The sequence below is a fragment of the Oncorhynchus clarkii genome, chromosome 17 (genome assembly GCF_045791955.1).
Source record: "Oncorhynchus clarkii lewisi isolate Uvic-CL-2024 chromosome 17, UVic_Ocla_1.0, whole genome shotgun sequence".
In the NCBI taxonomy this organism is placed as follows: Eukaryota; Metazoa; Chordata; class Actinopteri; order Salmoniformes; family Salmonidae; genus Oncorhynchus; species Oncorhynchus clarkii.
This window is the reverse complement of record NC_092163.1, coordinates 41,044,092-41,059,368: the sequence shown is the minus strand read 5'-3', so window position 1 is coordinate 41,059,368 and position 15,277 is coordinate 41,044,092. Positions and strand designations below refer to the sequence as shown.

Here is a 15,277-nt window from a genome sequence, read left to right as displayed (position 1 = left end):
GGTTGTCCCATCGGGAGACTAGAGGCAGTCCTCTTAAGAGTAGGCTGGAGATAACTCAACAGCCAAGGGTTTCTGCTCTCAAAGTTCCATGGATTCTAACTGGGTTTTCAACCTATTAGTGGAGATGATTATAGGGAAACTTGTAGACCGGGGGGGGGGGGGGAGTATCATTTAAAGGGAAGTAGATGACTTTAGTTGTCACAACAAGAAAAAACACATTTATTTCAAATCCAAATTGTCAGTTCTATTTGTGCTAACAATGACTTAAAAATGAGAAAAAGACAACACTTTTAAAACTCCACACTTCTTTATTTTCACTGTGTATAAATAATGTACTTTGCTTAAATTTCTACAGGCAGATCGATATAATCTTGAAGTTGAAATCGTGTGCTCATGCTCACGCTACAATCTCTATTCATTCTTTCTGTAAGAAATGTTGGATCATTCAATCACTATTTAAAACGAACACCAAGTAACATTCATGTTTTGTTTTTTTTGCTACATTAAAATGTGTAAAAGATATTGAACGTATCTCATAACTCACAAATGTTGAATTACTCCTAATAACAATAACAAACATATCTGTTAATTCTCTAGAACTTAACAGTTTGGGGTATTGTCATTAACAATATATGAATATTCATGCATAGAATATCATTCTAGTCCTCTGGATGACAGAGGCGACACTGGTGCAGTTATGAAACGTCCTTTCAGGACAGAAGGAGAAGGATGAATTATTATAACTTAAATTGTAATAAAATAGCTTTTTATAGTTGAATTATAACCAATAGTACATAATTGCAAAGCTGTTATCTTGAGGTTGAGGATTGATCCACAAATCCATGTGTCCTGTGAGGACAACCCCAGAATAGCGAGTGGAAGCTGGGACAGAGAGTTCCATGTGGAGGAGGTGGTCTGGAACTGGCTTCATAAAGGCAAACAAACACAGCAGGACGGCTTGACGCACAAGCACACAAACTGCCCTCTGATTGGTTGAGTCCTGTGCACATCACTGAGGACCTTAGATAGAGGAGGTGGCAGGTGATGGGATAATTCTGGGCTGACAACATTCCTGACAGAGAGAGCAACAGAGACAGAGAGACAAAAAAGAGAGAGAGAGGAGGGAATGAGTGAGCATTGAAATCCACAGCAACTCAAAAGTTATTGATATCGCTTCATCAGAAAGACAGGAATACTACACATCACGCTCTGTTGACTCTAACTAACCTTTAGGCTTTCTCTGAGGATCAGAACCCCAGGGTTGAAGCTAAACTTCAAGTCTCCAGGCCTTAATCCCACACTGACTGGTTATGAGGCTGATTGATGACTCTTCTACCCCTTCTCATGGCCCTAACATTCAATGCTTATCGACACCCTGCCTCCATGTATACCCCTGCCTTCCCCTGTATCTCCAGCCTCCCTCCCAAGGCACCTCTCTGCTTCCCCTGCCTTCCTCTGCCTCTCCCTGCCCCTACCTGATCTGTCTTTTCCAGCCTTTCCTTACCTTCCTGCTTTTCCCCACCTCCCCTGTCTCCATACCTCCCCACCTCCCCTGTCTCTTCCTTTCTCCTCCGTCTCTTCCAGTCTCCCCAGAAATGTTAGCAGCTGCCCCCATTAGGCAGCAGTGGATCAGCCAGGGGAAAACAGTAGCTGTATCTGTTTGTCTTTCTCTCTGGCGGCATCCTCCTTGGCTTCATTGTTCTGGCCCCTCACTGGTTTTGCATGAGAAATATACACATTTTTGAGATCAATGTCTGCATCCCTGAATACCTGCATGTGTATTTGTGCCTGCATAAGTGTGCATATGTTGGCCTATGGCCTATATGTGTGTTCCTCTCCCTCCACCCAATGTGATCACTGCATGATGTCAGCCAGTTTCTCTTTAGTTATACAGTAATATTACAGTAACTCACTGTGATCACTGCATGATGTCAGCCAGTTTCTCTTTAGTTATACAGTAATATTACAGTAACTCACTGTGATCACTGCATGATGTCAGCCAGTTTATCTTTAGTTATACTACAGTAATATTACAGTAACTCACTGTGATCACTGCATGATGTCAGTCAGTGTATCTAGTTTTACTATAGCAGTGTTCACCGACAATTTCTGAGTCAAGATCACTTTCGCAGTCAAAAAGCAAGGTGAGCTCTACCGCTCAGAAAACAGTTCTGTAGGAATGTGGTTTGTGCAGTAGGCCTCATACATTATCACAGCATATTAACTATATGCCTGGCCTGCCAATATTGTTATTCTCAGACCATATTAAATGTGATAACAAAATAGATCAGTTGGTGTAGAGGCACAGTTGAGCATAAATTGAAATCATTTGCAGATCATTTGCTTTTTTATTTTGCTGGTCTGATGGTACCTGGTCTGATGGTCATGGTGTTTTTAAGACAGCTTGGGAAAAAAACAAAATCATGACAACAGTGAACTTCAGGTCGGTCTGAGTTCCCAGATGTCTTGAATGCACTGAAGTCGGAAGTCTGAGATATCCGAGTTGCCAATCGGGCTCCCGAGTGGCACAGCAGTCTAAGGCACTGTGCAAAAGGTGTCACTCCCTGGTTCGAATCCAGGCTACACCACATCTGGCTGTGATTGGGAGTCCCATAGGGCGGTGCAAATTGGCACAGCGTTGTCTGGGTTAGGCCGTCACTGTGAATAGGAATTTGTTCTTAACTGACTTGACTAGTTAAATAAAAATATATATATAATAATTTGAACATGGTGTCATGACGTTGGCCTCTTCGGGTATAGCAAGCCCATCCCCTCTCCTTGCCTCCTTCAACTAGGCTGCTGTGGTCAGCGGTCGTAAATTCCTGAGAAGACCTCATCGACACACAGTTATAGAGAGTCGTTTTTCATGGAGACAAAGGAAATCCTTCCACCTCACAGAACTCACAGAGGTACGAACACATCTCATGTTTTGGAGAAAGTGTAATAGATCGGTGAAGAATCCAGCTACGAACTGGTCCATTTGTCAAAAGCTCATGGGAGACGGTGTGGCCACATTACCATAACGCTATAAGGTTTACATCTAATTGTTGTATAAGATGAATGAGTGAGTATGATACTGTTTACACAATTTTACAATGTGATTTTGGACTGTTTAATGAAGGAAAACTCAAGAAGGGAATTGGATTTGAACTAAATCAGAGGACCGCCCCTGAGCCCAGTTAGGGTCAGACATCCTGGGACAGCCCTTTCCTGCCATTCCGAATAAAACCCAACTTTGAGAAATTATTACCAGACCGAGCTTTCCTCAATTACGAGATGGCTAAAGGTTGCAGACCATTGCTGAATCTTTTAACCATACCACGTGGTTAAACTCTTAGACTATCGATACCGACAGAATGAGAACAAGTCTTTGATATTAATTACTAGTCTGCAGCTAGGAATTCGGTATCATTGAACGCGAAGAACGACAACCGCCGAAACATCCATTCTATAACGAATGTCACTTTGAACTATCCCCTCTAACCAAGACAGAGAGAGAGAGAGGGAGAGAGACGGACAATTCTACAAAATAAAGACTTTTCACCAGCCATCAAGACGACACACTGAGCGTAAATATATATATTGATTGCAATTGTTCCTGAATGAGTGAGCGTTCATGTGTAAAGGATTAGCATTTCAATTGTTATAATTATTAACTCTGTAGTGACTTCTTAGTTGACCCCCACTTCTCCTTTGTCTAACAAGCCGCCATGCTGGTTTAGCCCACTAGGGCACATCCTCCTATCATTACATTTACCTTGTTTGTTTGTTTATGCATTTCTGTGAATTACATAATTAGTAATAAATAAATGATTTAAGACAATTGATGTATGGGTGACTCATAGTGAAGACTGGGTTTGTGCAGATAACCAACAAATTACGACGTTTGGAATGAGACCAACGTGAGGTAAAGTAAATAATTAATTAATTTGAAGACTAATTGATCAGATAAAATATCTGAAAAGTTATTTTAGGAAATGATAACTTTGTAATCTGAATATTTTTCCTTGGTGCCCCGATTTCATAGTTAATTAGTTACGTGATTAATCAGTTGATCGCATAGTAACTAATTACAGAGAATCTTTGATAAAAACTATCAGTCTTCAGTTAATGATAGTAAAGACACGACAATGGCATTAGTCTCGAGGGAGGGAGAGAGCAGCAGAGGGTCTGCCTCTCACGGTCCCTGCTCTTTCCTCCAGTGAGACTGACTAGAGAGAAGACACAGTCTTCCACCTGAAGGCGAACCACCTCGAGTCACACCGCCTCAGGCACAAATTCATGTTGTTCCTATGACCAGAGAAAGTGAAATACTCCTCGATATTAAAATAGACACGACGAGCTGCTAATAATAATACAAACGCAAGGCTATCTATACACTTGGCTTCGCATACATTGCAGCGGGAGTGGAAGTAGAGAGAAGCTTGGTTTAAGTTTTGTAATAGTGTTGAATAGAAACAGTGTTGACAGTGTTGAATAAAACTCACTCATAAAAACTGCAGCTCTTTGCTATATTTGGCAGGCCCTCTTTGCTGTGCTCTTTGACAGTTACGAAATCTCACGTGGGCTAGCATCACACTTTGCTGTGGACGGGGTCATGGAAGCTGTAGGTATGCACAGTGATTTGAGATATCCAATTGGCCAGCAAAGTAGATGCACTGGAGTTAGCCACAGATCTCCCCGTCTGCCGTGTAGGCAGAGTTTTTCTATTCAGACAAATGAAATGGTTCAAAATGGGAACACTTTGCCTACCCAGTGTGCAGGGCTTCTGAATCAAGTGCACCAACAGTGCAGCACGAAGAACAAAAGGAGAGCAAGCCTTTAATCGTTGGCTTTTCTACAGAAATGTTTGGTGATCTACTAGGAATGCCTTGAAGGTCGACCAGTTGATCGTGTTCGACCGGTTGGTGACCACTGTACCACAGTAATACCACAGTAACTCACAGCGATAATGGCATGATATCGGACAGATTCTCTAGTCATACTACAGTAACACTACATTAACTCACTGTAGTCACTGCATGATGTCTGCCAGTTTCTCGTGGTAGTACTCGTAGTTGTCCTGGCAGTCCTCCCAGGGGGTGAACGTTAGGTCGTCATTCTCCACAAAAGTGTCCCAGACATAGGTGAAGTCCATGGGTTTCATCATCCTCAGCTTGCACCCTGCTTGAGACAGAGCATTCAGCCCCGCCTGGATGTCTTGATCCTCCCACTCAAAGAGCCGGGCTGAGAAGAGAGTCATCTTGATGCTCTTCCTGGCCTGAAGGGCCTCTGCGATCTTAGCTGCACAGACCGCACAGGGACTGGATGACATGTACCTGGGACAGGGGAGAAGGTAAAATTGAATTAGGCACAGATGATGAGGTCATAGTTAGGGTTCTAATTGTTTCATTAAGTGCTGCTAAATTTCTGTGAAACGAGTCACAGCTCTCTGCGGAGATACTGTATGGACGTGACAGTGTATTTGAGAGAGATTTCACAGGTCACGGTATATTTGAGAGATATGGACCAGGTGACTGTGTGTTTGGCCAATAGTTACCAGGTGTATTTCACAGATATGTGTCTGAGAGATATGTACCAGGAGACCATGTATTTAAGCGATATGTCCCAGATTATAGTGTATTTGATAGATATGTACTAGGAGAAAGTGCGTTTGAGAGATAGGTACCAGGTGACAGTGTACTTGACTGGGTAATACTGTAGACATGTCCCAGGTTACAGTGTATTTGAGAGATATGTCCCAGGTTACAGTGTATTTGAGCGATATTTCACAGGTTACAGTGTATTTGAGATATATGCCCCAGGTTACAATGTATTGGAGAGATACATATCAGGTGACAGCGTATTCGAGAGATACTGAAAGCTAACGGTCAAAAGTTTTAGAACATCTACTCATTCAAGGGTTTTTCTTAAAACTTCTTTAGGCTAGGCCCCTTTTTTCTCAATCTCCGCCTGAATGACGTGCCCAAAGTAAACTGCCTGTAGCTCAGGCCGTAAAGCCAGCATATGCATATAATTGGTACCATTGGAAAGACAACAATTTGAAGTTTGTAGAAATATTAAAATAATGGAAGAGAAAATAACACAACAGATATGGTAGGAGATAATCTAAAGAAAAACCAACCAGAAGTTTTTTGAGAGAGACCATGCTCTTACAATGGCAAGTATAAGGGCATACTGAAAATGAGCTCCCAGGATGCAATTCCTATGGCTTCCACAGGGTGTCAGCAGTCTATGTTCAAGGTTTCAGGCTTGTAACTTCCAAAATGAATAAGAAATATCAGTTTTAGTACAGGGACACAGTCTTGTGTTTGCGTGCGCCATCAAGACAGGACACACCTGTTAAAATCGGTTTCCTACTGAACATAGTTCTTTCTGTAAGAAATACTATCGTTTGATAAAATTTTAGGGTATCTGAGGAGTATATAGAAACATATTTTGACTTTTTGAAACAAAGTTTAATGGTAGATTTTCAAATTCCTTTCTCTGCATGTTGAACGAGTGGATTACTCAAATCGATGGCGCCGACTAAACTGACTTTTTGGGATATAAAGAAGGATTTTATCTAACAAAACAACACTACATGTTATAACTGGACCCTTTGGATGACAAATCAGAGGAAGATTTTCAAAAAGTAAGTGAATATTTCATCGCTGTTTGTAAATTTATGAAACCTGTGCCAGTGGAAAAATATTTTGATGTGGGGCGCCATCCTCAAACAATCGCATGGCATGTTTTCGCTGTAATAGCTACTGTAAATCAGATAGTACAGTAGGATTAACAAGAATATAAGCTTTCAACCAATATAAGACACTTATATGTACCTAAATGTTAGGTAATATCCATCATTTTTATAATTATTTAGCTGGCTTCAGAAGTTTTCTTACCACCTTTTTGGTTACTACATGATTCCATATGTTATTTCATAATTTTGACGTCTTCACTATTATTCTACAATGGAGAAAATTTTTTAAATAAAGAAAAACCCTTGAATGAGTAGGTGTTCTAAAACTTTTGACCTGTAGTGTACGTACCAGGTGATAGTGTATTTGACAGCAGGGTCGTAGTCTGGGAGAGTCTGGAGGAAGAAGGCCTGCTCAGCGTGGGCTCCTGAGTGTTCATCCTCCAGGTAACCTCTCATCAGACCGGCATCAGCCTTCCCTTTGTCCACCAGGTAACACAGGAACGTCTTGTTACGACCTGACGAGTACTCCACGTTCTTGAACTGGAACTTGAATTGGAACGGGTCGATGCGGTCCCTGGATGGAGAGGGAATATGGGGATGGGTTTAATTTAACAAATGGGAGAAGGGTTCTCTACCTTCAGGTCTCTATTCAAGGTTATTTAACCTTGGAACATTTTGTCAACCCAAACGTATATATATAGAAGTGTTTGTTCTAAGAGTACAAGTGTTATACAGTTATCATTACAGAATCACTCCTATAAGGGCCTCCCGAGTGGCGCTGTGGTCTAAGGCACTGCATCGCAGGTGCTAGCTGTGCCACTAGAGATTCTGGGTTCGAGTCCAGGCTCAATCACAGCCAGCCGTGTCCAGGGGACCCATGGGGCGGTGTAGAATTGGCCCAGTGTCGTCCGGGTTAGGGGAGGGTTCGGCCGGCAGGGATATTGTTATCCCATTGCGCACCAGAGACTTCCGTGGTGGGCTAGGGACAGTGCACACTGACATGGTCGCCAGGTGTAAGGTGTTTCCTCTGACACATTGGTGCGGCTGGCTTCATGGTTAAGTGGGCATTGTGTCAAGAAGCACTGCGGCTTTGTTGGGTTGTGTTTCGGAGAACGCATGTGCCTCGACCTTTTCCTCTCCTGAGTCCGTGTAACTACCAATTGGGGAGAAAAAGGGGTAAAAAAATGTATATAATAAGAAATTATGTCTTATATCAGACAGACGGGGGTACGCAGGACTAATTTTAGGGTATTGGTGTGGCTTAGCGTGGAATGCCAGCTCTGTATTTTTAGCCTTCTGACTCAATGACCCACATCAACATTAACCATGGCGTCCAGGGCTTTGTGTGGCCCGAGGTGCTCAAGATCACCCCATTGGTACGGTACGTGGTTGGTACTAACTGGACAGGACTACACTATCTAGCTATGGACACAACTCTATTCACAAACCCTGTTCTTAACCTTTATCATCGCCCTAACCCAAAATCAAGAGCAAAAAGCTCATATTTGTGCTCATCTATTTCAATTGTTTTTCCATTTTTACCCTGTCTAGTAATAATCTATGCTACTGTATATTGTGATGTAGTCAGATGGTGAAGGGGAACAGTCGCTTGTTGAATACAATAGTTTTAGTGCCTCACCGTAAACTAGACGAAGTGCATACTACTTTTACGATCATTTATTTCCCAAGCTGTCACAGCTCTTCAGGAGTCCTCTCTGGAAGGCAGGTCCATATCATGACAGGCATTCCGGAAACCTGACCCAGTCCAAATGTTTTGATTATGAGTCAGCTATTTTGTTTGTCTAACCGTAGGCTTTTAATGGATGTCTTGAGTCAACTGTGAAGTGAATACACCAGTAATCACTGAGTAATGCGTAGGCTCTGTCCACAGAAATGGCTGAGGGTTTGTTGTTTGGGCATGTCCTGTTTTAAGAGGGCCGTGTGTTTCAAACTCATAACAGAGTCTTAATCCCCTTTGACTGGCAGATCTCCTGTTAGTCAGGTTGGGCTCTACCAGACGTGACACTCACAGACACAGAAGCCCTGTCCCAAAAATATGGAGAATGACTCTTTTCTTATCACTTGTTCCTTCCTTCCGACATGTTGTCGTGCTGGTTTTGATTGCGTTCCTTTTATGTATATTGTCATGCTGGTTTGAACCAAGTCAGGACACTTTCAAGAAAACAACACATCTGAAGTAATAAAAAAAACATAGCTGAAACGCATACAAAGTGGGTGACTGGGAAGTATTACACTTTATCCCTTTGGTTTCGCAACATATGCGCCGTCTATATTCCATTTGTTGCAGTGTTAACAAATGTAACCCCATCACAGCCATACCCAAAGGATGACAACAGATCCACCAGATGGAGGGGTGATAAAACAAAATCAGAGGGTATTTCCGGGCTCTGGGCCCTTCAGTCCCAAGATGACCTCCGAAACCAAGACCCTTAAATCTCACCCTAAACAGGAACCCAAACACAGATCATCTTAGAATGGAAAAATCCCCCTGAGCTATATCTGAACCAAGCCCCTAACTGCTGCAACATGACCCACCACGCTAACACACAAACTCACAGGTGATCAACCAATGACTGTGCAACTTTACTATCCAGGCCTCTGGTGGATAACCAATGACTGGGCCGGTTGGAATCTGTGGAGGCATATTTAAGCCCTCAGACATCACTGTGAAGGTAATGATAATGGAACTTCCCTACATTTTCTGTCTGGCCTCAATGGGTTGGAAACGATCCAAAACAGTATGCCTTCATTTTGGATTTAATTTGACTTTATGGTAAAACTCAGTGGCTGTGTTCCTACCTAACATTTGACCACTTAGTTAAGAGTTTCACTGCTGTCACAATGTTGAGTCGTATGGACAGACACAACAAAACCACTGTGAACATTCCAGTGTTCAACAGAGTTGTAGAACATTCCACAATGTTCTACAATGTCTTTCAGTGTTTCACAACGTTCTAAAGCCATTTCTTCCTGTCATGTTGGAATGACAGTGGATCTTTCTCTCCAGAGTAGGAAAAGTAACCCTCGCCATCCCTCTAAAGGTCATTTGGCAACACTTTACATTCAGTTCTTTATGCCTACTTTGGTAACAACTACGTTATTACTCAGTTGAACATAGTAACTGCCATATAGAGTAGTAAGTTACTCTGTACTTTGGTAACTACTATGTAACTACTCAGCTGTATTGTAGGAAACAAGACTTGAATAGTAATGATACGAAAGGCAAGTCCCTGGCACTGTATGTATAATGAAATGAGAATGACAGCACACCAGCTGCCGACAACAGACATACAGCACGCACACACATGGTATCTGTTGTCACCCACCCTTCGATGATCTCCCAAGGGGGCAGCTCAATGGGTTCGTACTCCCCATTTTCTCCGTTAGCTTTAGCCGCAGCCGCTTCCCCATTAGCCACGTCTTCGTTAGCTGTGGCTCCCTCTTCCATTGGGACATCTCCGTTCCCCTCCACGTTCTCCCCCACTGCCAGGACCTTCTCCTCCTTCTTCACTAAACTCGACTTAACCTCCCTCTTCACCTCCCTCTTCATCTCCATCTTCATCTCCGTCTTCACCTCTTTCTTGACCTCTTTCTTGACCTCCACAGTCACCGCTGTCTTTGTCGTCCTCTCTTTCTTCCTCACCAACAGTTTGCTGCTGGCAGCAGCGCCCTTCTTGTCGGCCATGGTGACTGGTCCGGGAATGGTAGTCCTGTGTGTGAGGTGTGTGTGATTGTGAGGTGTGCAGTTGAGTGTGTGTGAGAAGGGGAGGTGGTAAGGGTTTGGGGGTTGAAGCAGAGATAGGGGAAAGAGGACAGGAGAGTTCCAGAGAGATAGAGGAAGGGGGGTAGCAGAGAGAAAGAGAGAGAGGTGAGGAGTGGAAAGAAAGAGAGAGAAAGAGAGAGGAGGGGTAGTAGAGAGAGAGAGAGAAGGAATGAGAGGGAACGAGAGAGGGAACGAGAGAGAGAAAGAGAGAGAGAGAGAGAGAGAGAGACAGAGACAGAAAGAGAGAGAGAGAGAGAGAGAAAGCAGGATAAGGGGACAGACAGGGACAGGGGAGAGGTGGTGCAGACACACTCCGGCAGCTGCTGCTCTAACTCCAGCCAGGTCTATTAAAAGACCCAGGGGGAGGGGATCGGCCCTGACTCTCCCCTGATGCCCCCCCCCACCCCCCCCCACCCCCCCACCCCCCCCCCCACCCCCCTGATTCCCCTCTGTTGTGGCAGGAGGGAGGGGGAAGCGGGGAGGGACCCCAAGGGGGGGCAAAGGCTTGATAGGGATTTATTGTGTACGATGTAACATGAGAGCCTTGATTAATGTGTTTGTTATTGCAGGGGGATGGTTATAAAGATGGAAGTGGGGAGCCGGGTTTGTACACTGAGTGCACAAAACATTTGGAACAAATCAAATCAAACTCTATTTGTCACAAGGGTAGACCTTACCATGAAATGCTTACTTTACAAGCCCTTAACCAACAGTGCAGTTCAGGAAGAGTTAAGAAAATATTTACCAAATAAACTAAAGTAAAAAATAATAAAAAGTAACACAATAACATAACAATAACGAGGCTATATATAGGGGGTACCGGTACCGAGTCAGTGTGCGGGGGTGCAGGTTAGTTGAGGTAATTTGTACATGTAGGTAGGGGTGAAGTCATAGATAATAAACAGCGAGTAGCAGCAGTGTACACAACAAATAGGGGGGGGGGGGGGTCGTCAATGTAATAGTCCGTTGGCCATTTTTAATTGTTCAGCAGTCTTATGGCTTGGGGGTAGAAGCCGTTGAGGAGCCTTTTGCTCCTAGACTTGGCGGTCTGGTACCACTTGCCATGTGGTAGCAGAGAAAACAGTCTTATGACTTGGGTGACTGGAGTCTCTGACATTTTTATGGGTGTTCCTCTGACACCACCTATTATATAGGTCCTGGATGGCAGGAAGCTTGACCCCAGTGATGTACTGGGCCGTAAGCACTACCCTCTGTAGCGCCTTACGGTCAGATGCCGAGCAGTTGCCATACCAGGCGGTGATGCAAACGATCAGGATGCTCTCGGTGGTGCAGCTGTAGAACTTTTGAGGATCTGGGGACCCAAGTCAAATCTTTTCAATCTCCTAAGGAGGAAAAGGTTTTGTCATGCCCTCTTCACAACTGTATTGGTGTGTTTGGACCATGATAGTTTGTTGTTGATGTGGACACCAAGGAACATGAAATTCTCAACCCGCTCCACTACAGCCCCATTGATGTTAATGGGGGCATGTTTGGCCCGACTTTTTTTGTAGTTCGTGTACCAAACTCACTAAAAGTGACTAAAAGTGGCAGTAATAAAGCCTCTCTTGAAAAAGCCAAACCTTGACCCAGAAAATAGAAAAAAATATCAGCCTATATCGAATCTTCCATTCCTCTCAAAATTTTTTGAAAAGGCTGTTGCGCAGCAATTCACTGCCTACCTGAAGACAAACAATGTATACGAAATGCTTCAGTCTGGTTTTAGACCCCATCATAGCACTGAGACTGCACTTGTGAAGGTGGTAAATTACCTTTTAATGGCATCAGACTGAGGCTCTGCATCTGTCCTTGTGCCCCTAGACCTTAGTGCTGCTTTTGATGCCATCGATCACCACATTCCTTTGGAGAGATTGGAAACCCAAATTGATATACATGGACAAGTTCTGGCCTGATTTAGATCTTATCTGTCGGAAAGACATCAATTTGTCTCTGTGAATGGTTTGTCCTCTGACAAATCAACTGTAAATGTTGGTGTTCCTCAAGGTTCCGTTTTAGGACCACTATTGTTTTCACTATATATTTTACCTCTTGGGGATGTCATTCGAAAACATAATGTTACTTTTACTGCTATGCAGATGACACACAGCTGTACATTTCAACAAAACATGGTGAAGCCCCAAAGTTGCCCTCGCTAGAAGCCTGTGTTTCAGACATAAGGAAGTGGATGGCTGCAAACTTTATACTTTTAAACTCGGACAAAACATAGATGCTTGTTCTAGGTCTCAAGAAACAAAGAGATCTTCTGTTGAATCTGACAATTAATCTTAATGGTTGTACAGTTGTCTCAAATAAAACTGTGAAGGACCTCGGCGTTACTCTGGACCCTGATCTCTCTTTTGACAAACATATCAAGACTGTTTCAATGACAGCTTTTTTCCATCTACGTAACATTGTAAAAAATCAGAAACTTTCTGTCCAAAAATGATGCATAAAAATGTATCCATGCTTTTGTTACTTCTAGGTTAGACTACTGCAATGCTCTACTTTCCGGCTACCCGAATAAAGCACTAAATAAACTGCATTTAGTGCTAAATACGGCTGCTAGAATCCTGACTAGAACCAACATTTTTTATCATATTACTCCAGTGCTAGCCTCCCAACGCTGGCTTCCTGTCAAGGCAAGGGCTGATTTCAACCTTTTACTGCTAACCTACAAAGCATTACATGGGCTTGCTTCTACGTATCTCTCTGATTTGGTCCTGCCGTACATACCTACACGTACGCTACGGTCACAAGACCCAGGTCTCCTAATTGTCCCTAGAATTTCTAAGCAAACAGCTGGAGGCAGGGCTTTCTCCTATAGAGCTCCATTTTTATGGAATGGTCTGCCTACCCATGTGAGAGACGCAAACTCGGTCTCAACCTTTAAGTCTTTACTGAAGACTCATCTCTTCAGTGGGTCATATGATTGAGTGTAGTCTGGCCCAGGAGAGTGAAGGTGAACGGAAAGGCTCTGGAGCAACAAACCGCCCTTGCTGTCTCTGCCTGGCCGGTTCCCCTCTTTCCACTGGGATTCTCTGCCTCTAACCCTATTACAGGGGCTGAGTCACTGGCTTACTGGTGCTCTTTCATGCCGTCCCTAGGTGGGTTGCGTCACTTGAGTGGGTTGAGTCACTGATGTGATCTTCCTGTCTGGGTTGGCGCCCCCCTTGGGAGATCTTTGTGGGCTATACTCAGCCTTGTCTCAGGATGTTAAGTTGGTGGTTGAAGATATCCCTCTAGTGGTGTGGGGGCTGTGCTTTGGCAAAGTGGGTGGGGTTATATCCTTCCTGTTTGGCCCTGTCCGGGGGTATCATCGGATGGGGCCACAGTGTCTCCTGACCCCTCCTGTCTCAGCCTCCAGTATTTATGCTGCAGTAGTTTATGTGTCAGGGGGCTAGGGTCAGTTTGTTATATCTGGAGTACTTCTCCTGTCCTATCCGGTGTCCTGTGTGAATTTAAGTATGCTCTCTTTAATTCTCTCTTTCTCTCTTTCTTTCTCTCTCTCGGAGGACCTGAGCCCTAGGACCATGCCTCAGGACTACCTGGCATGATGACTCCTTGCTGTCCCCAGTCCACCTGGCTGTGCTGCTGCTCCAGTCTCAACTGTTCTGCCTGTGATTATTATCTGACCATGCTGGTCATTTATGAACATTTGAACATCTTGGCCATGTTCTGTTATAATCTCCACCCGGCACAGCCAGAAGAGGACTGGCCACCCCACATAGCCTGGTTCCTCTCTAAGTTTCTTCCTAGGTTTTGGCATGTCTAGGGAGTTTTTCCTAGCCACCCTGCTTCTACACCTGCATTGCTTGCTGTTTGGGGTTTTAGGCTGGGTTTCTGTACATCACTTTGAGATATCAGCTGATGTATGAAGGGCTATATAAATTAATTTGATTTGATTTGGTCAGTAAACTTAATGATGGTGTTGAAGTCGTGTTTGGCCAAGGAGCCGTGGGTGAACAGGCAGTACAGTATGGGACTAAGTACACACCCCTGAGAAGCCCCAGTGTTGAGGATCAGCGTGGCAGACATGTTGTTGCCTACCCTTACCACCTGGGGGAGGCCTGTCAGGAAGTCCAGGATCCAGTTGCAGAGGGAGGTGTTTAGTCCCGGGGTCCTTAGCTTAGTGATGTACTTCGTGGGCACTATGGTGTTGAATGCTGAGCTGTAGTCAATGAACAGCATTCTCATATAGGTGTTCCCTTTGTCCAGGTGGGAAACAGCAGTATGGAGTGCGATTGAGATTCCGTCATCTGTGAATCTGTTGGGGCGACATGCGAATTGGAGTGGGTCTAGGGTATCCGGGAGGATGCTGTTGATGTGAGCCATGAGCAGCCTTTCAAGGCATTTCATGGCTACCAACATGAGTGCTATGGGCTGGAAATCATTTGTGGACTGGGGGGTGGACCATGGTGGACTGCTTGAAACATGTTGGTATTGCAGATTCAGTCAGGGAGAGGTTGAACATTTCAGTGATGACACTTGCCAGTTGGTCCACGCATGCTTTGAGCACACGTCCTGGTATCCATCTAGCCCCACGGCTTTGTGAATGTTGACCTGTTTAAAGGTCTTGCTCACATCGGCTACCGAGAGCGTTATCACAAAGTCATCCAGAGCAGCTGGTGCTCTCGTGCATGCTTCAGTGTTGCTTGCCTTGAAAGCGTGTATAAAGGGCATTTAGCTCGTGTGGTAGGCTTCCGTCACTGGGCAGCTTGCGTCTGGGTTTCCCTTTGTAGTATGTAATAGTTTTCAAGCCCTGCCACAACCGACGAGCGTCAGAGCCAGTGTAGTAGGATTCAATCTTAATC

General features: G+C 44.2%; 1 protein-coding gene across 1 annotated transcript; it reads right to left on the bottom strand.

Moving 5' to 3' along the window:
- Positions 1–288: 288 nt before the first annotated feature.
- Positions 289–10,635, bottom strand: LOC139370863 (C->U-editing enzyme APOBEC-2-like). The gene is made up of 4 exons (XM_071110681.1): positions 10,033–10,635; positions 7,035–7,259; positions 5,010–5,318; positions 289–1,072 (listed from the first exon to the last, which is right to left on the bottom strand). Exons 1-3 carry the CDS (start codon positions 10,389–10,391, stop codon positions 5,015–5,017), a joined length of 888 nt encoding a protein of 295 aa, XP_070966782.1. The 5' UTR covers positions 10,392–10,635; the 3' UTR covers positions 289–1,072; positions 5,010–5,014.
- Between the last annotated feature and the right edge of the window lie 4,642 nt (positions 10,636–15,277).

Bases quoted from the DNA above. Each gene is read 5' to 3' on its own strand.
- LOC139370863 (XM_071110681.1), bottom strand. From the start codon at position 10,391: ATGGCCGACAAGAAGGGCGCTGCTGCCAGCAGCAAACTGTTGGTGAGG. The intron at 7,260-10,032 runs GTGGGTGACAAC...CTCTCCATCCAG, and splicing joins CCTTGGGAGATCATCGAAGG to GGACCGCATCGACCCGTTCC. The intron at 5,319-7,034 runs GTACGTACACTA...CCCCTGTCCCAG, and splicing joins GTCAAATACACTATCACCTG to GTACATGTCATCCAGTCCCT.